Consider the following 24,833-nt stretch of genomic DNA (forward strand, 5'->3'; position numbering starts at 1 on the left):
TTAATTCCCCCTCCCAGGCCTGTTAGGTGCATGCCAGGGATTCCCTGGGGCCCTGGATCCCAGGCAGAGCCATCTCCATCTCAATTCTATTACTGAGTAATTAAAGAGGCAAAAAGCAGTGGATAGCAAGGATGCCGTTTCCATGGCTCACTCCTCTTCTCTTGCACTTATATTGCCACAATAAATCCCTTGCATACTTTGTGTAAATGCTACTTAAGTTAATAAATAGAGACACTTAAACCAAGTTGGTCCTTCTTCCAGGCAAGAGACACATGTTCATCCCCTGACTTACACGTGTCCCAACCATTTCAGCTGCTACTGTACAAGTCACTACACTAACATGCCATTTCCCACCACAGAATTTGAGATCCGTGCCTAAATACTGATGGGAGAGCTCTTCTGGAACACAATACTATCAATTTTCGGAGACTGAACTTTAGCTGAACATCAGTGAAATTGAGCTTTACAAAACTGGGGTGTCATTCTTCTAACAACTGCATTTCACAGAAAGGTCACCAACTTCATCAGCACATATTGCACATCTCACTTCCATCAGACAAGCTGGGAGAAGAGTCCATCTGTTGTCAGTAGAGATGGAGCCCTTCACGCTTAAATTTGCATTAACTACCACATACAAAAAGAGTGCAGTGGAACAAAGCTTCTCCACACATACATGCACAGAGTAAAAAAAAAATAACAGCTTTCTCTTAATACAGGTAATCAAAATTACTTTGAGGATTCTGGAATCAACACTGATTAATTCTGGCACCTGAAGTACCTCGCTGCATTCAGTATTGTATTTCTTGGAACATGAGAATAAGGAGTTAATAAAGGCAAATTTGGGTTTCTTCAGGTCCAGACAGGATAACTAATCATATCTCTTACTGATTAAAAAACAAATTAGAAAAATAATCAGTCACAGTATATCATTAGGACACACCCACAGCACAGTTACTGTTGTGGATTTTACCCACACTCATTTGCACAACATAAAATACAGCTCCAAGGGCTAAGACTGTTCAAGATCCCTTCAAACAGATCAGAATCTGAAATGTTGCTGTGTTAAATGTAAGAGTCTGCTGGGTGATGCTGGAAGAAGCTGCACCGTGTCATGGTGAGAAAGGAAAAGACTTCAAAGCAGAAAGTCTCGCTTCCTTCCCTGCTCACCCCCCACCTTCATGCCTTCCGCTCCCCTACCCCACCATTTCAGGGGAGAAATGATGGTGATTGAGGTTCCACGTACCATGTGCATCAAAGAATTCATCATCTGAGCTGTCATCTGAATCCCTGGCAATGCTCTGCATCCTCCACTCGGAGATACTATGGCGCGAGGGACTTGCTGGAAAAAACAGAGAAGCCTGATGCGATACGCTACAGCAGCAACATGGAGAGTTCCCAACATGATCTTTGCTGGAGGGAGAATCATGTGTTCTCTACGAAAATTCCCTGCTGCAATATTAAAAACCCTAAACCCCGATGATGCTGGTGTGATGTCAGTGTACCGCTTTACAGATCCTGTCTGTTTACTGTTGTTGGAACCTGCCAGCAAGATGCTACATTAAAGCAAGCTGCTGCTTGGATCACTCTTCTGCTATTTTGAATGGCAGCTATTTATAATTGTTAGTAGGACGTGTAAAATCAGCTGGGTTTTAAAGTTTGCAATTAGGAAGGAAGCAGGCTGATTGGAGGCTTTCTCTGTGCCTCTCATCAGCACACAGACCGTGCCTCTGCTTCGCTAACTTTCGGGTGGGTAGCTAAGCAGAGCAGCCTGGAGAGAAATAATCTGTTTTCTGGAAGGAAATTGCTTCCACACAAATTGGATTAGAGATCTATTTAAACTTTAAACTTGAATGATTTAAACAACATGCCATGCAACTACTTCATCGGGAGCTGTCAGAGCACGGTCCTGACAGAGTGAGGAGAAGCCCAACAGTCCTTTGGGTGCTGTTTGCCCTCCTGTTCTCACACCTACCTGCTCCCTTTCACTTTCCCCTCCAGAGTTCCCTGTGCCAAATATATTATGGCTTTTTTCTTGTATTTTTTTCAGATATAATTTAGCAACAATCCAGCCTGAGCTCTTCTGGGCTGAACTTGTCACAGATCAGCTGCCTGCTGAAGGGAGCACCGTCCAGAGAACGATGAGAGAGAGGGTTTCTCCCCTCGTGCCTGTCACACAGTGCACACAAAGCACTTGCAGCAGCCACCTAACCCAGCAAAAACATGAGGAGACTGACAAATTCTCATTTAGCATATGCAAGACACTGAAACACTCTGGTGACTGTGACAGCTGCACGAGCACTTTCACGCTATTGTTCCAACAGTGTTAAATATACAAGTAAAATTCTTCTAATTTTTTATCTGGTTGTCAGATGGAAAGAGGAGGGAGACCCTGTGCAGAGTCATCTAATTGCAGCTCAGCAGCCCCCAGCACCCACCGCCCACCTCTCGGGGAGCAGCAAGGAGGAGGCTGGCAGAGCAGAGCTAATTCACGCCGGAGTGACGTCAAGGCACTCGCATAATAGTGGCTAAAAATAGAGCATATAATAACATATGGAATGGTGACAAGGGTCCTGCTATCAGAAGTCTCACTCGGGTGGTAGGGAAAGGACTGAGATCTTTGGGAGAAAAGGTATTTTTTTCAGCTGGAGGTGGCGGCACGTCGCGACAGCCCTCCTTGCTTCCATATGGTAATATACTGCCAGCATGGAGGAGGATTAAAATATCTGCATGACGTACTTCCCAGCACATCACCATTAATTTCTTTCATTACTTTTTCTTGTAAAAGCTGAGACATTCTGCAGTTGAAAAGAAATTCATGCTTTGCTCCCAGTGAAAACCTTCTAGTGAAATCCTGAGAGGTCTGAAAACTCCAGCTCCCAGTGAACATGGCAGCAGTGGAAGAGGGGGTTTGTACAAAGAGCATAATGGGAGATGGGTGCATCAATATAAAATCCTGGTGCAGGCAAAGTAGCCAGCATTTTTATCTTTATGCAGTGATTTATGAAGCATCTGGTAGGTTCTTCCCTGGGGCTCACTCGAGTGAGTCATCGCAAGGTAAAACTACTGCTCCTCTCTCATTCACCCCGTGATGAAATCAGTGATGGAGTGGGAAATAAAAATGGAGACTCAACTCACAATATTTAGTGCATATGAGAGACAGAGAAGCTTCACTCACCCAAATGGTCCCTTCCACCGTCACGGAAGAAATTCTGCCCCTTGGGGTTTTCAGAAAAATCAAGACTTCTGTTTTTCCCTCTTGCAGTGAGAGCTGCTATAACCCTGTTAACCAGCTGTGCTTGACTAAAAGGAGAGGGAATTGCTTAGGGTTCAAACCTTCTGGCTGTAACTCACTGGGGATTCACCCGTTTGTACAGAATGGTCTGAGGAAGGGAAGAGTTCAGTACAGCAAAACAAGGTGACTGCCAAGGGAGAGGGGAGGGACAAAATCCAGGGCTCAAAGCTGAGTCCTTACAGGGCATCCACAAGGGAGTTTTAACATCAAAACCCTGAAATCTTCCTGAATGGTGTTTCAAAGGGAATATAACTGTGCTCCATGGTCCCACCTAATCCCAGGGTGAAGTGTCAACTCCAAACAGCTACTGCATGTCATCACCAGAGGAAAGCCTTTTGGGGTTCCTGTCTCAATCTCCACAGTAGCTGAAGAGGTGCTTTGCTGTGTGAGCTACACTGCAGCACCCATGGAGCCAAACACCCTTCTGAAATGAATAAATAACCCTGGCCAAGGAGCACTGTGACACAATGTACCTGCTGTGATACAGCAGACAAGCAGATATATCCAGGGAGCATCACTGAAGGGCTCATGGGTAGCAAGAACTCTCTCTCTGCACTACTGGCTGTCTTCTGACACTCCACACTGCCAGCCAGCTCCTGCCTGCTCCTCTGTGGTGTTTTCATAGTTTCTCTGCTTTTGACATTGGCAAGAACTCTGCCACGTGACACTGAGTCACAGTTATGGGATGACATTCTCAAACCCAAAACAAGCCACCTGAGAAGATTGAGCCTGTGACACCAGCAGAAAAGGCCTCTGAGTTAACAGCACCCACAGGAGAAAAACACATTGTCCAAAGGTACCCGACACAAGGAGACACGGTCTGACCTCCCCAAAGCCCAACCTCCACACAGTTCAGAAGAGCAAGTCATCTTACCTCCTCTCTTTGAAGACCGTGAGGACTTGGAAGAGGTTGACCATTGCTTGGTGAGCGACCTCCCAGAGGCTGGTTCACTGTTGGCAGCAGAATCCTCAGTGTCAGCAGGTGAAACTGTGTTGGCTTCCACTTCCTTCTCCCCAGGAGTGTCTTTGACACCGTGCTGCTCGGGGTCACTTTCCCCACAGAACTGGGCCATCTTCTGAGCCAGCATCAGCTGGGCCTCCTTCTCCAGCCGCCGGATGTCCTCGATGGTGAGCCCGTACCACTCGTCCTGCCAGCACCACGCCTGGCGGTGGGCTCGCACCATGACCTTCCGCAGGCCTGCAAAGGCAAACACCCCCGTCACCAGGGCTACAAACGGCAGGATTCAACATGTTCCCTTCCCAAAACCTCAGGACACTGTGGCCAGGATATTACAGCGACATCAAACCCGCAACGCTGCAGTGAAGGACCTTCACACAGGTAGGGTGGCAACTCGGTCACTTTGTGTGCTTTATCTCCTAAATTCTTGCTAACCAACCATGCACTGCGAAATTAGACAAATCTGTGACTGTTTTTAACTAGGGAAGGGATTTCCTAATTCTGGATTAAGGACTTTGTCCCCCTGTGAGTGCCTGCTCTACTGAGGAGGAGCCACACACAGCAACCCCCTTGAATTTCTGGCAAGTTGTAACATTTAGATCCAACCTTTAAAGGCAAGTATGTTCACAGAAAAAAAAAAAAAGTCAGCATCAACAACAAAAACCCACTGATTTATTTTTTTAATCCAGAAGAGTTTCAAGTCATTCCTTGATGAACACTACACAGCCCACCCCAATTGTTACATGACAGAGGCACATCCCACACCAGCAGTGCTAAGCCTAAAACCTTTCCTTTCCTTGGAAACCTGGTTTCTGCACCTGATTTCTATATATCAGTGAAACAGTATTATAAATATGAGCTTCTGAGATAATGGGATAGAAAGCAAAGTAAGGGAGAGAATAAAGATGCTTTATTTTGCAGATACCATCTGCCTTCTGCTGTAGGAGAGAAACAGAGTGAGCAAAGCCAATTTAAAATATTTCAATGTATCACATATCTGAAAGGAAGAAATGCCTCAGTATCAACACACAATGCACCTAACCAGGCAACAGATACTTTCCTCAAGAGTTAGACTCACTGGTCAACATCACAATACCACTGAGACTTTTAAAACATTATAGTCACTTAGGTTTTTCACTGATACTATTCCTTAAAAGCTCACAATAGGTCAAAGCTCCAAACTGTTATTTATTGTAGCACACAGCAGTAATGGTGCTTTAAAAGCTTCTGTAAATACTGACCAACTGATTTTCAGGAGCCCTTCTGAAAATAAATACTTAGTCAATATTGTCCCCCCTTTAATTACTGGGAAACTGAGGCAGAGATGGGCTGAAGGACATGCCAAAAGCAGCAGTGGGATTTGCTGTCAGTGGGATTACGGTATTACAAGATAGAGAGCAATCAATGAGCTACCCTGAAACCATTCAGGTTTTGGGAGCTGCAGATCAAGCTCCCTAAACACCACCATGAGGAAACATGTCCCTCATAAGCCACCCTCCACCTCCAGGAGCACAGCCAAAGTGGGATGGTGCCACTGTGTGCAGGGTTTCTGAGGTGTTTCCAGCAACATCTGCTTCACTGTTGTACAAAAAATTTTAGATCTCATTACTGTCACAGTTGCTATGATGTTCAGCCTAAATATCCCTTTTGTTTTCAGCAATCACTTCTTTTCGTTTGTTTTTTTTGTGTTTGTTTGTTTGATAGATTTTTTAAACAAATGAAGAGCGTATTTTTATGTTTATCTCCTTCCAGGTCTGAGCACTTTATTGTCTGCTCTGCTCTTTGGTCAGTTCTTAATGCCACCAGCCCTCCCAAGCCAAGCTATCAAGAGGAAATGGCTTCTGAGATCAGCACTAATGTCGTGGCCCAGCGAAACCTGAACTTCATTTGCACAGTAAGATTAAATTTATCAATATTTGATGCATTTCTCTGCCTGACTTTCAGAAGGGAGCTCCCTGTGGGAGAGGGAAGTATGAGGCAGCAGACTGCAACCTTCTGGGGGCAGAACAAGCAACTTAATTGTGTTCAGACTTAGTCAAGATTCAGAGTTATTTCCCATATCAGATTACTTTTTGCAGAACTACAGGAGGATGTTTTAGCCTCTTCACCTCCTGTTATGACTGACAACCAGCAGAGCTTAACTACGAAGATTAAACTCCCATCACACCCACACTGAAAGCCAAGGGAACATTTCTCTCCCTCTAATTCCCTAACACCACAACCATCCTTTGGACTTCCACATCCAAGATGTCCACTTCTGCCTTGCTTGGAACACCTTGAAAACAGACTGTGATCAGACACAGAAGTGAATGTCCCCCTTGCTCTCATCCCAAGGCTTCCTCCGTTCCAGGGCTCAGCAGGCTCTGCTCATGCTCCTGGATTCAGCCTTGATCTATCAGTGCACCAACTCCTCAGAAATTCTCTGTGTAGAGGCATGGATGCCACCAACCACATACTTGTGTTTTATTGGACTAACATCACAGGGAACATGAAAACCACTTGGGGGTAAAGAAAAAGTCTCTTGAAGTTCCTCTCTGCCTCCTCAGATCTCAAAAAAATCGCCTGTACTGCTTCCTGCCAACCCACAGACCTCCCCATGTGCCCTGCTCACACTGCTTTGATTAGACATCCCAAATCATCCTTCCTTAAAACCTTGTTCCTTTGAAAATAGGATGGCACTACAGGGCTTCACAGCTTTTATACCTCTACCCCTCCAGGTTAGTCATGAAGTCAAAAAGATAGATTACTTTCCCAGCCTCTGGCCTTCACTGGGATGTGCCATTTCTCTTCCTTAAACACAGGGAGAAAACCTGGAGGAGAATGAGGCTGTGCAGGTACAAAAGAAAAGGAAAAATAAAAGTCATGGCTTGGAGAGAAAGTCTTCAGTGTTAGGGAAGAGAACTTGAGCAGCTCCTCTGTGCACAGCAGTGAGAATATCACTGATTTCCTGTTCAGCCTCAGCTGCAGCCTTCCAGCAGGCAGGAGGGACACAGGGGACACACTGAGGGCCCCACACAGCTACAGGAGTTCAGGAACCAGCTACTAATGACTGACCTCACTTGTCCAGACACTGCTTCCCTCCCTGTGCAATGGAAAAAAATCAAGTCTTAAAGCATTTTTGCATTTTTGTAGCTTTAAAGAAAAAAAAAAAAAGCAAACAAACAAGAAAACCACACATGCACAAACATTCACATGCAGATTGATTTCAGAGTACTGGTCACTGTACATTGATTTAATTACAACATTTCCCACTGCTCTGTGGAGAGAGATCATCTGTGAAGAGCTGAGCAGGGTGCAAACATGTAAATCACTTGGCTTTCAGCTCACCACCTCAGAAGCTGGTTGCAAACATGAGGTGTTGACTCTAGTAAATGATTTGTGGTGTTGAACTTCATCATATAAAAGGAAGTGCAAATGACCATGAGACAAGCCAGGACAGAGAGGACTCTTCATCTGAATTTAAAAAGCTTTGGTCTGTAGTTCTGGGTTTGCTTTTCAACATGAAGTAAAAATAGTAAATGTAACAAAAACTCAATGCAAAAAAACCCTCAAATAAATCAGAAAACTCACCAACAAATCCTGCTCCAAACCACCTCAATATCCATATAAAGCAACTGTTCAGATATCCATTGATTCTGTACCCAGTGGCAACATCCCAAAGCATTTTATAACACACTTTCACAGTTTCCTGGCAGCAAGTAAAGGATGCCTGATTTTCCCTGTGCAACACCATTTCCCTGACAGTCGCAACAGATCCCATAACCTTGTCAGTAGGTTCTGGTTGTCTGAAAGTACCCCATCAAAGGCCACCTGCAGTTACCTCCTTGCTTCCCTGCCCTCTCTTGCTCAGACTCATCACAAAGAAAAGCCTGTGGTCACATCCACATTATTCCAACTGCAACCTGCCTCCCCTTGGAAAAATAAAACTCTGCCTTTGAGCTCCAACAAGCAGTGGATGACCTTAGTCATTCGAGCACTTTAGTGAAGCAAAAGTTCTGCAAAAGTACTAAAACCACTTCATCACTGTGCAGCAATTTGGGCATATTTAGCCTAAGACAGTGGCTTAGACAAAGCTCCAGTTACTGGGATGGAACACACTTTGCCACAGTATATAATTAATAACCCATACACAGTCAACACACTTGTTTAACAACAAAAGACTCAGAGCCCACGTGCACCATTAGGAAGCAAGTGGGAGCAGAACATTATGCAGTGCCAGTCCAATTAAACTTAAAATCTATGGGAAAGGAGTAAAAAAGCATACAAATATTACAGCCAAGTAGACTAATAGCCCACAATCACAATTTTAGTCTGTGTCTTAGGCTGTCAAAGCACTGAGTAACTGTCCAATTAGTCATAGGAAAGAATGGCTGTTGCACTCAGTGCGACTGAGAACGTTTCAACACCATCCCCCAGAGTTACACCCTCTGTGCTCAGCAGCCTTTCCACATTGTACAATCCATCCATCACTTACCTCAGACCTGTTCTTTTTTCAACCCATTCTCTAATTTTAGTTTGCACCACTAAGTTCTGCTCCCCTCCTCGGGCAGAGTTTGGATCCTGCTGTTTGCTTCTGCCTCTGTTCTCTTGCCAACTTGGTGACCCCACACAGAGCTGGCTGGTTCTCCAAGAAATAAATCTGCAGGGCTTAGGAACAGAGGAGCCAGGAGGAAAATGCCAAGGAAGGAGGGGCTGAGCCACCAGAACATATCTGCCTCCTGGGAGCTTGGTCCACCATCAGCTGTACAATGCACAAAGGTTTCCATCTGCTTTTGGTCACCAGCTGAAAGCCCCAAACTGGGATCAGCATCTAAGCCTGGTCAGTCCTGTTGTAGCCACATCCTTCCAACTTCAACACCCTCATACCTTGCTGGCTGTGGTACAAATGCTGTGGCACTTTGCCCACTCACTGGGTAAATGGCTTCCCCATGGCTCTCCCAGGGCAGGGGGAGGCCACGCAGCTCCTGTAGATACCCAAAGCTTTTGCTTTCACTTTTCACTCACTCTACTTTGTCTTGCCTTAAAGGCTTTTCTGATTTTATGCATCTTAACCACTTTGAAAAACAGTATTTGCCATCATTATAACAGAGTGGAAAAGCTTTTGAAAGGCAGACAATGAGCTGGCTCTGCTCTCTGCAAAACCTCAATCAAGAGGGAAATGGCAGGCAATCTTTCACAGAATACAAAAGAAATGTTTCTAAGGGACCACAGTTTAATCTATGCCAAACACCTCTGAACAACTGGAAGAGTCACGTGCTGCTTTTCCATTTAACAGATACAATGGAGTTGTTATTCTGCCCTCGTGTTTTCCAGCATACACTAAATTAACCCATGTCACCGAAACATCGAGGGAGCTCATTGCAGAGAGGCACTTGTAATACAGCCTACAGCAGGTAAAACTTCCATCTGTGGGTAAAGGAAAAGCAAAGGAGCTTTAAGAAAACAACCTGTGAGCATTCAGAGAGAGGTGAACACCATTCTCCACTGCTCTATCAGTGTTTTCCACATTAACTCTCAGGAGCATGATATGACTGTAAAGAGCTATAAAATTACTTATGCTACACTCAGGCACTTCATGGAAGATTTGCTTATCAAAAGGAGAGTTGTAGAGGTCACGTAGGAGGATTTACTGTGTACAGAAAGCAGGTACCATCCTCTACACAGCCCTTCTTTGGGCTTCTCTTTGCCAGAGCACAGCCATAGCTCTGCCTTTTTTTTTTTTTTTTTTTGAGATGGAAATGCTTCTTTAACACACTCTTTAGGTTTTTCACCTGGCCATAGATCCTGTCGTTTGTGGCAAGGCTCACAAACTGTATCAGCTGTGTTACAGATTTTCTGCAAAGAACAAATTACTGCCAGCATTGCCACCATTCAGTTACTACACAACCAATTCCTCCCTAAAAGCCCTGACCTAAGAATGATGGATCCTTTAGAGCAGCACATTTAGTCACAACTCAGAGCTGTCAGTGACCCACCACAGGTAACAGCACAGTGATGTGCAGGGCCCTGAACATCCCAGAGATGTATGGCCACACAGAGACCCACAGGCCCTGTCACAAGGCAGGTAGAAACTAGAGATGCTCCAGGAGTGGTTTTCTGGAACCACTCAGGTCTCAGGAGTGAAGCTCATTTCTTTAGGCAGCCCTTCAGGATGGATTTTGGTCACAATAGGGAAAACTGGCAGATTTTGAAAATGATCTGGCAAGTTTAACAGACAGTTTTTCCTTATCTAAAAAAAAAAAAAAAAGAGAATGCAAGATCTTGCCTACACGAGACTTGAAGCTCTTTCAGTGGGTACACGTGCTTTGGATTTGTACATACCACGATTATAAGTGATAGAATAACAGGGTTTTGTCTGAGCTGACACACAGAGTCATCAGATCTGAGACTCTCACAGACATGTCTCGGGATATGATGCATTGCACACACCTCACCTTTGTGTTCTGATTCAGAAACAACACCAAGGAGCTGACAGTGAACTTGGCAGGGCTACAAATGCTCACCAACATCGTGGATAAACCGCTCAATCTTCGACTGCATCCCCCAGTATCTGAACTCCACTTTACACAGTTTGTATGCACACATGATGGGGTATTTCCCAGGGTTGTTCTTGTACTCTTGAATCCAATCTTCTGAGAGGGGCCCTCTTTTAGTCTTTACTGATTTATACAGCTTTGGATCCTCCTCAGCTTTGTATTCATGTGGAGGGATAGGATCCTTAACAATATCAATAGGATCTACAGAAAGAGAATGAAAACAGTAAGACCTTTTCTATTGCTGGACAAAAGAAGAAAACATCATTTTTTCATGAGTTATCTCTGTTTTACTAGGTACCAGAAACACTACAGCAATTTAGTTTCTTTTTACTTACACTTAAACAACTGATATCTTAATTGTTTATACACTGCTGCTGGGCAGAGATCAGCTCTGCCAGAGGAACGAGCACACACAGTTCCTGCAAACAGAGGCTTTGCTCCAAATAGATGTTTCTGCCCACAGTGGCTGCAGATCCACTCTGGCAGCTCTGCACACTCCGTCTTTCCAGCTCCATAAAGATCTGTTGCACATTCCATCTTTCAGCTTTTCTAGTATCACTCACAGTGCTCCAGTTGTCTCATCCAAGACAGTTAAATACACCTGCCCTGCTATGGAATAGGCACTACCCACGGAATATCCATCAAATGAGGGTACTGGGAACTCCTCACCTGCTATTGTTAGACCAGATGTACTGAGGAAGGCAGAAAACTTAACTCCTAATTATCAATCCAACAGTGGAAAAGTGGAAACTGGGAGTGCAGTGAATGAACATATTTTAACGATCTGCAACCCCCACCCCAGAGCTCAGCAGAAGCATCTGAAGTTTGGATTGAAGGGCGGGATCACACTTCCCAAGGAATGACAGCTCTGCTGACACCTCCCAGGGAGGCAGCATGGCTCAAGCCTGTTTGTTCAGCACTGCAAGCCTGATTAGACAGGCTCAGGAATGAGGCCAGTCTACAAAACAAAGGAGTCGAAATCATGTAACTCCAATGAAACTGCTCAGGGTTATGGCCCTGTCCCACAAGGCTCCAGGAGCCACACAGCCTCAGGATGTCCTTTCCCAGGGCTGCCAGGACTCAGCTCCAGCTTAACACTTCTCCAGCCTCAGCAGTTCCAGAACAAGGGATGTTTCCATCCCAGGGATGCTTCAGTCCTGCATGGCTGTCATTGCCAGCACTCTGTCACACAGCCGAGTCTCCGGAAAACACCATGGGCATGGACCAGGATGGAATGGCAGGACAGAGGAACTGCTACAACACTTGTCATTCTCTGCCTTTTTATTATGTTGCCTTTTGCCTTTAGAAGTTAATTTTCTAAGGCCAGCTGAGAAGCTGAGTATTAACCTGCATGAGGACAAGACTAAAAGAGAGGGAGCAAAAATGAAATGCACCTTCCTGCTTCAAAAGTGCAGATAGGAATCATTTCCACATCCACAAGGGAGCCTCACAAGTATACAGCAATATTTTTACAATTACACAGCAATATTTTCCTCTTCTCTGGTTATTTCTACTTATTACCCCAAAATTTATTAGATGTCTTACTCCTCTCTGGAGCTGCATAAATAAGATGGAAAAGCAGCAGCTTCAATTTACAGATGGGGGATTCAAATTATTTCCATGTGATTTACATCAAGCCTGGAAGAGAACCCAGGTGTCCTCACTTTACTTGATGTAACCCTACCCACAGTGACACCACGGGGGTGCAGGTTTGTGTTTAGCAGGGATGGAAAGGCAGATAGGACACACTAAGCCAAAAAAAAAAAAAAAAGCCAGAATGAAACAAAAAGTAAAAGAAAAAGGCTATTTACCTAAAATAGTTTGCCTTTTTTCTGCAGCAGAAAGGTTGAACACGTTGCTATGGTCTCCTGGATCAGTTTTGTAGTACGTCTCAATATCAATAGAGAACTTCTCCACAAAAGGACACGTGTACCTGAAAGGCAGAACAACAGCTTAGAGTAAATCAGCCTCAAATCCCAGCCAGCCTTCACTCATGTTTTACCTCAGATACGCTTAAAATACCGACTGGACAGATTAAAGAGATTGTTCTTTAATAACTCCTTAAGACTAGAGCTCACTGGTTTTCAGCAAGGAGATAAATTTTGGGCCCACTATACTAAAAAGTGATGTTATGAAACACATACAAGGACACCCTGGAAATGCTCCCGTGCAAGGAGAAAAGCAGAGAAAAGCAGAGAAAAGCAAAGAAAAGCAGAGCTCTTGTCTGAAATCTATGGCAGAATAAAATATGGACTGGTTCTGTGCAGCACAGGTTTCCTGGTCAACTGATTGACTCATGGGCATTTCAAGGGAAGAGATAAAACCTGAGTGGAAGTGGACTTTAATCACTTGAAAGTCAGGCAGCTCCACTATATTCAGTCATTGGCAATGGCCCAATGGCAAACTGACTCCTCACCTTTCCCAGGACTGATGGCACTCGGAGAGACCAGCTAAAACAGAACTAGGAAACTTTTCCAGGTTTTTTGATAAAAATATGCATTAAAAGCCCTTTTATTATGAAAGATGACAGCAATACCAGACTTGTAAATCTGGCAAAGTGCAAATGCTCTAAACCAGAGCAACTGGCATAAAGGCTGTTTATTCCAGGGTATCTGAAGTCCTTCCAGACAAAATCAGCTGAAACAAGGAGGTCCCAGAGGGCTCCACAGAGCCTCTGGCTCTCTTCCCTCCTCAGAGTGAAAACCATAGGATGTAGGTTTGTTAGATTCTAGCTAAATGACAGAAAGACAGTTCCCAGAAAAGAAGCACCAAATTTATTTATATATTTATTAATATTTTTCCTTCCCCTGTAGAACAAACGAATCCTGTCTTCCTTGACAGTATTCAGCGTGACATCTGTCCCAGCACTGGGTACATTTATAACTTCCCTGAGCTAGCAGATATCTGCAATGTTAAGCAGAACATGCAGTGCAGGATACAAGACTAAAATAAAAACCATTCAAGATTTCCCACGCTTTGATGGACAAAACAGCTCAACATTTTAGAGCAACGAGCCACAAATTCTCCAGCAATGTTTGCAGTCAGCCCAGGCAACGCTCGCGCTCCGGAGATTAAACACTGCCGAAGAATTTTAGGACTTGACCCTGGTTTTTCTAAAGGATATTCCTGGGGAGGGAGGAGTGGCTCAGTTTTACCTTGTCCTTGTGTAAGGATAAGCATTCCATGATTCCTCTTCGACTCGCAGAGCTGCCTTGGGCAGTATCGAGCGGAACCAGCTGGGGATGTGCATCCCAATGTGATACACCTTGTGAGTGTATTGCCCGTTGCCTCCTGGCCCATCCACGTAGGGCCTGTTCTCCAGGATCTCCACCCCACTGCCTTCCCCACATGTCTCCTCTCTGCTCTTTTTCTGAAAGGGAAAAGTCTCACATAGTTAATTTTTCCAGGTTATTGTACATACCAGGCTCTCAAAGCACATGGACCCCGGGGATGGTTTCTAGGACTCCTTTGAAACAGAGAATTGTAGCAGCACCCTGGCACTAAGGTCACCAAACCTAGAGATTATAAAGGAAAAATTTAGAGACTCATGTGGCCAACACAGAGAACTGATCTATTAGAAATCTTGTGAAAATTTTGATTTGGATACTAAGTTTGAATGGAGATCTACTGACACCTCAGTTCCTGCTCCTGTAACAGGTTTACATATCCCACCCCAAAACTTGGCTCCAGCTGTGAATCACCCAACAGCACAAAAATCTTTTACATCAGCAGATGGCACAGCAAAAAGAGAGCTTGTTCAGCCTGGCACAGTGCTGGTGGTGTATCAGCATGAAGAACTGTACACACACTTGACACAGCATCATCTCAGGTTGGACATGAGGAGGAACTTCTTTAGTGAAAGGGTGGTCAGACATTGGGAGGGGCTGCCCAGGGAGGTGGTGGAGTCCCCATCCCTGGAGGTGTTCAAGAAAGGGCTGGATGTGGCACTCAGTGCTTTGGGTCTGGCTGACAAGGGGGTGATTGGTCACAGGTTGAACTCGATGATCTTGGAGGTCTTTTCCAACCTAAATGACTGTGTGATCACAGTGCTAAAGACTATTCTAAGACCTAATCCCACAGGATTTGGGGGCTTGTTGCACGTGATCTGGCCTGGCAGCAGCTCTCCCAGAAGAGATTATGCTCTGCTAATTAAGATATTTAGAAGAAACAACCCAAGTTTGCCAGAATGCACATTGCACCCCTTGGCAGCCTCCGAATTTGGGCTTATTTGTTGGATTGTCCTTCACTGAGAAACCTGGCAAAAATTCCTTCAATTAAAAATTTCAGTGCTTCTAAGAAGAGCTAGAGGCAAACCAAATATTTATTAATTTCTAACACACTTCAGCAGATTGGATGATGTATAACCTTCATCATTTCCAAACAACAGATTCATACTGTTAGCATTTTGAGTTCATTGTTTGTATCTGAGAGCACAGTACTTTGAAAATTAAGGGGGGAAAAAAGGAATTTTATACCAAGAATCAACCGTGAAATGTAACACAATAACAACTTCTCATTTCTGGCATACAAACAATTCAAAGGATAACACAGTTTAACAGAAAATTATTAATAAGATGCAAGAGATCAGCTTCTCATCTTTTGAGAACAAGATGATAAGCCAACAGAGCTATTTAGAAGTAAATAGTTCTGTTTTTAAAGAGCTTTCAAGTGATTTAAAATTTAAACAGCCATAACTAACAAACCTAAACAACTGACAATCTAAACAGTAAGTTTTTTGCCACTCTACAAACTGCAATAGAAAAAAAAAATAGAAAAGTACTTTTTTTACAGTTTGTTTCTAACACTCAGCTGGCAGTTCATTAAAGCACACATCCTCTTCAAACAAATTACTGACTTTCAGTTCTTATATAAGCACTGACCAAGTCCTGTACAAATATTTATGACAATAACATTAAATAATCTTGATGACCCCAAAATCTGGTTAATTCAAAGGTCTTGGAAAAGGCAGTAGCTCAAACAGCACAGTGAATGTGTCAGACAGAATAGCAGTACAGCATCTACTCTGAACAGTTTATACAAATTATGGAGATCTAGAGTTTTATTACATGGCAGAGGCACATGGAAATCATAAGCAAAGGGAAGATGGGTTCTCTTCATGCCAAGTTATCACAGTAGAATTGAACATCAGATGGATTTAAAACTCCATTCTAGAGCCCAATCTATTCTGCAAGTCCTCATTTGGGACCAAAACATCCTGAGCAGTATTACATCCACACTCAGAGCCAGCACTGACATTCTCCACTTGGCTCTTCCCTATTCAGCCAGTTTTTAACAAAAATCTCTCTGCATGAAGATGAGCTGCCTGGTTCTCATCCTACAGCTGGAACCCTGGTGACCTGCCATACCAGCCAATTTTTTTTTTTACATGAATACTTCCATAAGGAGCTTTTCCCACATGACCTGGTAACACCGAGGTTCTCAGCCAGAGCTGTCTGGTGATGGGAGATGTGAGGGTGGCACCGTGTTCTGGCCCCAACACTTTGTGAGGAGACAAAGAAGGCAAAAATGCAAGTCCTCTGAAACTCTGTGAAAGTCAGTTCACATCCCACTTCTGATTCCTGATTTTATTTACTTCTGCACCTGCAGCAGACTGCAAGCCCTATTCTGAGAGCAGGGCGTGCTTCCTCCTTCAGCCTTTCCAGGTGACCAACTCCAACCCACAGCCTCTGTCATCCAGTTTCAAACCTTAAGCAAATTTTGGCCCTACACATTCCTCCTACTTGTCACTTTATCCACATAAGATGTGACAAGGGCAGCAAGAGCATTTTCTTAGATGAATGTGAAATAAGAGCTGCAGCTCTGCTGACAAAAAAAAAATAATCAAAGATTATATCCCAAACTATCTTTAGAGTCAGGACTTTTGAGTCAGGCCAAATTTATACTCAAAACACAACGCATTGCTGGGAAGGATAGTATGATCACAGAGAAACTCCACACGATAAACCCACACAAAGCTGCTTCCCAGCCCTTTACACCCTCATACTTACCAGTTGGCTTGTTGAGAAGGCAACAAGTGAGGTAAGGAAGAGCAAAAAGAGATTAGATGATGAACAGTACAATTACTGACCAGTCACAAAGACAAAAAGATTTCTTTCTCATATAATAGAAATAAAGACATCAGCCACATTCACTTGAGAGACCAGGATGATACTCTGGGTGTAAGTGGTGCTGCAAAAGTGAAGCACTTCTGAGAGTGAAGAGCAATTTGCTCTTCAGCCATAGAGCCTTTTCATGCCCATTGTGACTGAGCCACAGTCTGGAGGGGGCTTGTTACAAGAAGAGGTCTGTAAACAACAATTAAAAAATAACCATTGATTGGGAAAGCATTTGGTGTGAGAAGTGTCTGGCAAGGCCTCTCCAAAGAATATCTGCTGGGGGGGGGCAGATGTGCAGGCATTTTAGGGTCAGTCTCTCAGGTTTCAGCCTCATAGACACATGTCCCTGTGAGAAGTAGAGACTTTATTTAGCAGATTTCTCGTGTCATTACTACTCACTACTAACTGACACAGCATCTTCCCTCTATAAATATCTGAGGAATGGTCCCCAACAAAATCAAAGAGTAGCTGACAGCCTTTATATGCAGGTTATCTAAGCCATAATCACAGTAAACCATCTTATATTGTATTACAACAGGAAATCCAGTCATCCCTTTAGAAGTCCCTCTCTTGTGCTGATGACACTCCATGTTCTGCACAGCCCCATCAATAGCTTTTCAGGACAGATGGTGACACAGATCCCTTCTAGCTAAAGTAATAGCATTAAATTACTCATAACAGGGAACCCAGAGAAGCAGATGCACCATGATTAGCAAGAATGCCAGTTACTTAAAGGCTTCTATTAAAATAAATCTCTTGGCACAGCAGCATAGCATGGGACACAGCACATGACCTCAGCACAGCAATCATAGATGAATAATTCCCATGAATGTCATTTAACCACTGGGCAAGCCTAACCCCATTTATCATCTGCCCTTCACAACAGGAGAAAAGCAGCTAGAAACAAAGCCTTCCACTAGCAAAGGCAGGTTGGACAGTTCTTAGATCTTGCATTTCCTTTCCCAGTCAGAAATGTTCCTCCCCACCAGTTTACACAGAGTTTACATCCTGCAAAGCCTTAGTCCAGCAAACCACCTGGCACAGCTGAATGGCACCAGGTGACTCAATGCAACTAGGATGTTGTTCTAGGGGGACACAGCTCCCTAAAGGAATGATGATGGATGGCAACAGAAACCCACACAACCCGAGGAGTCTCACCACAGCTGGAGGAACGGCACTCACACCAGAATGCACAATGCTGGATGAAACAGTCAGGATGTGGCTTACTGGATAAGCTGAAGAATTACAGAAGTTAGCCTGTGTAAACTAAGCTTGGCTTGTAGTGTTTTGCTTTTGGTGAATTAGAAGAAAAAGCAGCCCCACAAACCAACTCAGAAGAACACCAAGAATATTATCCTAAACCAGAATCCTCCTTGTGTTCCAGCCCAGGCTGCACACGGGCTCAGGTGCATAAGCAGGGAATCTCTGCAAAGCCAACAGCAGCACTGCAAAGAGCTCAGGGGTTTAGTTTCTCCTGAAGTTGTCTTCTTTTTATTGTAACTTACTCCTTTGAGCACTGCAATGATACTGCAGAGAACAGTAAAGGTTGCCCAGTAATAATGGGTGATCCAGGCATTGTTCTAGCTTTCAAAAATAGATTATAGCTATAATCTTACCTTGTTTACCACTGATTATTGTTTACAGTACAACCTCTCAATCTAAATAAGTGAGATAGTGGTTACAAAAGGCTGAGATGCTTTAGCTTCCCACTGAAGTTCTCACATCCCCACTGCAATGCAGTTACACAGCAGCCGACTCTGAGGGCCCACGAGAGTTTTGGTTTGAGATTACTCCAATTATGGAGACTGACAGCACTTGACAGACCTATCATCCACAGATAATGAAGACACAAATCATTGTCTGGAAACAATAACCAAAAGATTTTTTTTTGTGGTGTTTTATCCTCCAGCTCTCAGTTGGAAACAGGGTATTTTGACAGTCCAGACAAATTCTTCTGGGAGAATGCATTAAAATAACACTGAACTCTTGGGATTTTTTTAGCCCACTTAGACACAGATATGCACACAAGAAGTTTCCAGCCAGCTGATGGTTTCACTTAACAATGACAGCAATGACAGCAAAGGCATCTATGTAACCACGGAACAAGAACATGACAGCAAATATCCCCAGAGGATCCCTAACATACTTGCTCATATTGTGGCAAGGGAGGTTGAGAAAACATTCCTTACAACCAATTACTATTTTTTTTATTGTTTTGGATGCTAAGGCTACCACAAATGCCAATTAAGTGTCCAGAAACAGATCTGTCCTCTGGGAACCAAAGAAAGCCTGAAGTGCCTCACGCGATGCACCAGACCACAGAAATGTCTGAAGCTGCTTAGGAAGGAGGACTCACTGGACAGCTTGGAATACCTGGTTTCACTAATCACACCTATTCTGTTCAGTTCTAGAAAGGAAGTACAAAGTCATAGTCAAAGTATAAAGGGTTGAGTAACAAAATTTGGACTGGGAGAGGGACAAACTCCTTGTTTTCAATCGCTTCCATGTGCCAAGGGAAAAATCCTTCCAGCTATCTCCAGCTGGACATTATTTAGGCTGAGGGATATTTCACTCTTATAACTGATTTTCCAAAGTGCTGCCTTCTTCCCATCACCCACAGCCTTCCTCGATGTGCACCTAAAACCAAAAAGCCAATGATGGAGACACTGGGAAATACCAAAAGGCCCTGGAATTAATACCTGATGTATTCTTACCACATTTTCCCAGCACAGCATTTCTGCACACAGATAACATGACCAGTGAGGATGTTCATACTCATGGGTGTATCTGCCCTGCCCTCAGGTGCCTCTTGCTGTGTATGACTCAGCTCTGGGTTCTGTTAACCACTCCTTTCTGAGCATTTGAGCTGACATCTAATTCATTACGAGCAATCTGCTTTCACTACCACCAACCTTCTGCCTGCTGATGCAGATATCTGATAGACCAGGCCTCATCCACGGGCAGGATTTACTGCAGGTAATCAAAACCCAGATCTTTGACTACAAAAACAAAGATGTTGGTTTACCCTGAAAGTATAGTAGGGTCATAATTCCCAAGTTGTTTTTTGTTGTTTTTTTCTTTTCAAAACTTGTGCCAAAGACCTGAAACACTCAATAAAAACCAGATCACCAAAACCAGGGTGATACCAAAGCAAAAAGCTCTGTTCAGAGTGAACAAAGGGAACAAGAAGATGGTACTGGTCCACCCTTACAGAAGCCAAGATGCAGAACTTCCCATCACATCAAAACCAACATAATTTTATCAGCGCACAACATGTTCTAAGAGCAAACAGGAAGCTACACGAATTAAATTAAAAATAAAAATCACCTTTACTGTTATTACTGCAGGAGAATGCTGAAGTGGAACAGCACACACAACTTCTTGCTGTCAAAGGTTTTTGTGCCCCAGTCAGAAGAGCTGAGTCCTCTCACATTAAAGTTGATGGAATCAACATGAGAGCACCATTTTGAAGAAGGAGAAAACAACCTTAAGACACAGAGCTGCTGGCAGGGCTACAATCTAGTACCCAGATCTTTCAATCCCCATTTCAGCATCCTAACCATGATGCAAGTCTTCTTTACTGGGCTTGAGTAGGGACCTTTACCAAAATCCAAAACAGTCCTAAAACAGGGAAGTTTCTCTACTCCTGTTTTGCAGTAGTCAAGCACAGCCTTAATGGTTACATTGGAATGACAATTTTAAGGGTAGGCAGGAGCTTACCTTTAATAATGGGAACACTGTTGCCCCAGGAATGGGTTTAATTAGTACTTTTGAGCCTGCACTTTGTAGGTACAATCAGAAACAATCCACACCAAGTCAGACTGACAGTCCTTCAACAACAAAACTGCTGCAGAACAGCAAGGGATTTGAGTTTTGCTTTTGTTACTCAAAGCAAGGCTTGCTCTACCTCATTGTGCACAGTTAAGTTAATGGGAAACCAACTCCAAGCCCTCCCACCAGTAAGGCTATTCCTGCCCTTTCAGAAGTTGTGGCCACCACAGGGCCACGTGTTCACACCACGTGCACCACGTTATGCGTGCAGGCAACTTTAGACTGCAACATCTGTTTCCATGGCAATGGGGCTGCATCAGCAATCCCTGGGTTTAGTTCAGGCCATCCTCACCCAGGCTCCAGCTCTGCACACCAGCAGCACACCAGTGATGTCACCAGTATCCATGGTGCCCACAGCTGAGCTGTCCCTGTGCCCTTTGTGCTCTCACATCCTTCATGGGTGACAAGTACTTTAATCCAATTACTGCTGTTAAAAAAAAATAAAATACATGAAGGGTCAGTGTCAATACTTATTTAGGGAAGGAAGGTTAGTTTGAGTCAACAAGATAATCATCAGAACATGAGGCTTTATAATAGCACTTTGACTCTGAGGCTCGTTGCATCGAACACATAGGAATGACCTGACACTCTGGGGAAAGAGGAAAAAAATCTGTTCCTCATCAATGGTTTCATTAATAAAGGGAAAAGAGCAGCTGTTTTAAACATCTCCCTTCTAGGTTTGATCAATGGATGGGTTATGTGCAGTGCTTCATTCCATGCAGGTACCCTCCTGTCCCCAAAACACTGATGCTTCACCAGCTGAACACTCTTCTGACAGTAACCATAATGGAATTATCATCTATCTCCACAATATGGCACTGAGCAGCTGCAATTTCCAGGAAATTTCCCCTTTGGGTCCTTCCAAGCTCTGTAGGGAGCTGCCATTTGATCGCTCCAGCCTGCAGTGGGGATATTATGGAGGGGGATCTTCCCTCAAGTTTAGCAAGCAAGAATTGGGATATCACCCAGGAATTGCCAGCCTGTTGTCCCGTGCTTCAATAACTGCATAACACTGCCTCCAAGGAGAAATTAGGCACACAAGGAGAAGAGAATGTCACCAGGAGGCTCTTCTTACCAGAGAGAGGCACATGAAGAGCTGCAGAAGCAAAGTTGGACGTGCAGAAGGCCTGGAGAAGGAACCGCTCTCACCCCAGCTGCATCTGCAGCTCCAGCACCCTTGGCTGCTTTTCTTGCAATGTAAAACATATTTTTTTTAAAAAAAGCCCTAAAAGTTAAAGGCAGGACAGCCTGTCAGCAGCAGAGTCGCACGAGATGGAGCAGAAACACGCACAGCATCAATTTGTACCAGTGTTGTAGGAACTGCATTATTTAGAGTCAGGGCCAGATATTAATGAAGCTGCTCGTACAAAAACAGGATATTTTGGGGACAATCAATTGTGCAGGATCATAAATAATTTACAGCATTAAGAGAACCGTTCTCATCGCCACTCATTAATCACTTCACCTTACAAAGATGCCCAGTCATACTCCTTTAGAGTCAGGGCTGGATGTGCCAGAGGCACATGAATTAGGAATCACTTGATTATGGAGATACCTCAAACTTGTTTATGCCACATGCTCAATCTTTCAAAATGTCTTCTACACTTCCAGCTCAGTATTTCATCTACTTTAAGTATTTCCTTCTGTGTCTTTAAACTGATTTTTCACTGTATTAACTATTCCACAGACATTGTGAATTACTGTCCCTGCTTTAGAGGGAGGCAAAGCGAGTTGCCCATTAGTATATTGTGAGTCAGAGACAGAATTTCAACTCGGGGTGTTTTGGATCAATTCTAATCCTCTGACTACATCCCTTAGATTTCAGGAACACAGTGCAATTGTTCATTAACAATAGGCTGTATCCTAAAGTGCCAGAGGACTGGCTTAAAGAAATCCCCATAGTTTTCTTAACACTTAATTCATTACTTGCCTTTGGGTATCTGAAAAAGTGAGAACCTAATCTCAGTCAACAGTCAGGATTTTGTCCACACATCAGAAGCCTTCTTTCATAAAAATAAAAAAAAAGAAAGAAAGAAAAAGGATTTTTGACAGCCAACAAGCTCAGTAGGATTAGCAGTGCTGCATCCTGTATTAAAACCAGAGCAAATCTGAAGTTTAAAATAACGTTTGTGTTATAAACCTTATCTCAGCTTCATTCAATTTTGTTAAGAGAAAGAGAGCACATGGAAACTGTCAAGGCAACAGAAAGTTCACTGTCCTAACATCTATCTTTTTTGGAATATGGTATGGAATCACAGACAGTGTAAAAACTGTTCCAGGATAGCCAAAGCTACAAAAAGGCTTCAAAACCAGAAAAAAGGAAATGTAGAAAAGGTGTTCTCTATTTTCTGTATGGTTTCCCCAAATGAAACTTGTAGGGGTGTCACTGCCACCTGTGCAAATGAGACCCCACATCTGGTAGCACTGAATGTGCCTGTACTTACCACCTCTGTTCCCAAAGCTAAACATCTGCAAGTGTCTTATTCTCCTCTTCCACAAGGATGCAAGTTGCATGATCACAAAGAAAAGCTTATGAAAACCAGGAGAAGAAAAAAAAATATAGAAGCCACAAGTTTTTTAATGCTGCAGCACAGAAACTGGGGGGAAAAGCTTCAAACCAGGCTTTGCTTTTAGACTTGCAAGTCTTCCAGGGTTCTCTGGAGCTGTCAGCAGTGTCACCTGCTTTAAAATTAAAGCATATACATGTCTGTCCAGATGGCCAAGGCATCTGCATGTGAAAGAAAAATAATCAGCCACCCGCTTCTTCAGTGTCCAGAGATGAAGGGTTAGTTTGCTTTCCCCCACTCAATCAATCCTTCACCATCTGCTGAGCCTGCCCGTGGCTGCCAAGTGGAGCTGAGGGTTTAAGGGACACGACTTCTGCACTGGGTATCAGGACAGGGCCTCTGGAATTACCACCACCAAGCAGGTTTTTAAGTCTGTTCTCGAAGGTGCTTCCAGAGAGCTACACAGAAATGAAGGAGAAAACAGGACAGTGCAGGGGTGTGGAGAGTGAGATGATGGACAAACCTTGGCAAAGGAGGAAAGCGATGGAAATCAGGATTCTCCATCAGCAGTCAGGACAGGTGAGTACAGCACACTGCAGATGCCTGGAATGCACTCTGATTTTTCAGGGAAGGCAATAAATGCAAAGCCCTGGAGGACTGTAGAAGAAAGGTCACGTTAACAGATGAGAGAAGCCCTAAATTCCCAGGAACAGATGGGTTATCTTTCATGGATTGCCTCAAACAGGGGCCAGAGGCCTTCCCCCGTCACAGACCCTCAAACTGATGAACAACAAAGCATTAACTTTATTAACTGGGAAGGGTGACACCACATCTTAAAATAAGTGTCATCCTCAAAAGGTAATCACTGCATCCAGAAGAATATTTTTAAGGCACGCTTTGGAGGAAGGTCACAGATACTCAGAGAAATCTGTATGGACAAAATGAGGACCAGAGTTATTTAGAGCAGACAAGTAAGCTATGCACAGTGATATAAAAATAAGTTTTAATAACAAGAGGAATTCTCTTGTCTTATGAAAGGGTCAGAAGGGCAATGGTCTCTCGGAATCTCATGGCATATGGAACCACAGTAACGAACGTTATTAAGATGATAAATGGCCTGACCTTTGGTTAATAAGATCTTGATCTTTCTGACAAATGCATTCAGATCTCGTATTCCAGGCTTTTATGAAACAGGGACTTAACGTGTGCATTGTTTCTGGAGTCAGGGGGAAGTGCACAGAAAGGAAGGTTCCCTGAACACACAAGAAAAGGATGCCAGTGTTCCAGGAAAGGATACCTGCTGAGACAAAAACATGCAGGCCTCTTAGAAGAGGAAGAACGAAGAGACCCTTTAACAAGAACTCCCTGGTGTGTAACACAGATGATCCTGCCCCTTTGTGCCCAACAGGCTTCACCTCACAGAGACTGAAACAGCCCACATGCTTTTGGCGTGATGTGTCTGAGAAGTCCCTGGCTCAAAACTTCTGCAGGAAAAAAGAAATCCCTAGAGATGGTTACAGTTGTCCCCTCCATAAATGGTTTGTGCTTCATGAAACTCATTCCAGTGCTCAACTCCAGTTCCTCTCTGCTTAG

General features: G+C 43.8%; 1 protein-coding gene across 15 annotated transcripts in view; it reads right to left on the reverse strand.

Moving 5' to 3' along the window:
• Window positions 1–24,833, reverse strand: part of PITPNM2 (phosphatidylinositol transfer protein membrane associated 2) — a 129,347-nt gene that overhangs the window by 36,020 nt on the left and 68,494 nt on the right. For all 15 annotated transcript variants that reach the window (XM_051785598.1, XM_051785602.1, XM_051785601.1 and 12 more), the window contains 5 exons: window positions 13,942–14,156; window positions 12,598–12,719; window positions 10,754–10,987; window positions 4,167–4,490; window positions 1,244–1,339 (listed from right to left, as the gene is read on the reverse strand). In XM_051785598.1, the coding sequence (XP_051641558.1) occupies window positions 1,244–1,339; window positions 4,167–4,490; window positions 10,754–10,987; window positions 12,598–12,719; window positions 13,942–14,156 (991 nt within the window). The remainder of the gene's footprint in view (window positions 1–1,243; window positions 1,340–4,166; window positions 4,491–10,753; window positions 10,988–12,597; window positions 12,720–13,941; window positions 14,157–24,833) is intronic.

The sequence above is a fragment of the Manacus candei genome, unplaced genomic scaffold (assembly GCF_025592945.1).
Source record: "Manacus candei isolate 608988 ecotype Guabito, Panama unplaced genomic scaffold, ASM2559294v1 h1tg000020l, whole genome shotgun sequence".
NCBI lineage: Eukaryota > Metazoa > Chordata > Aves > Passeriformes > Pipridae > Manacus > Manacus candei.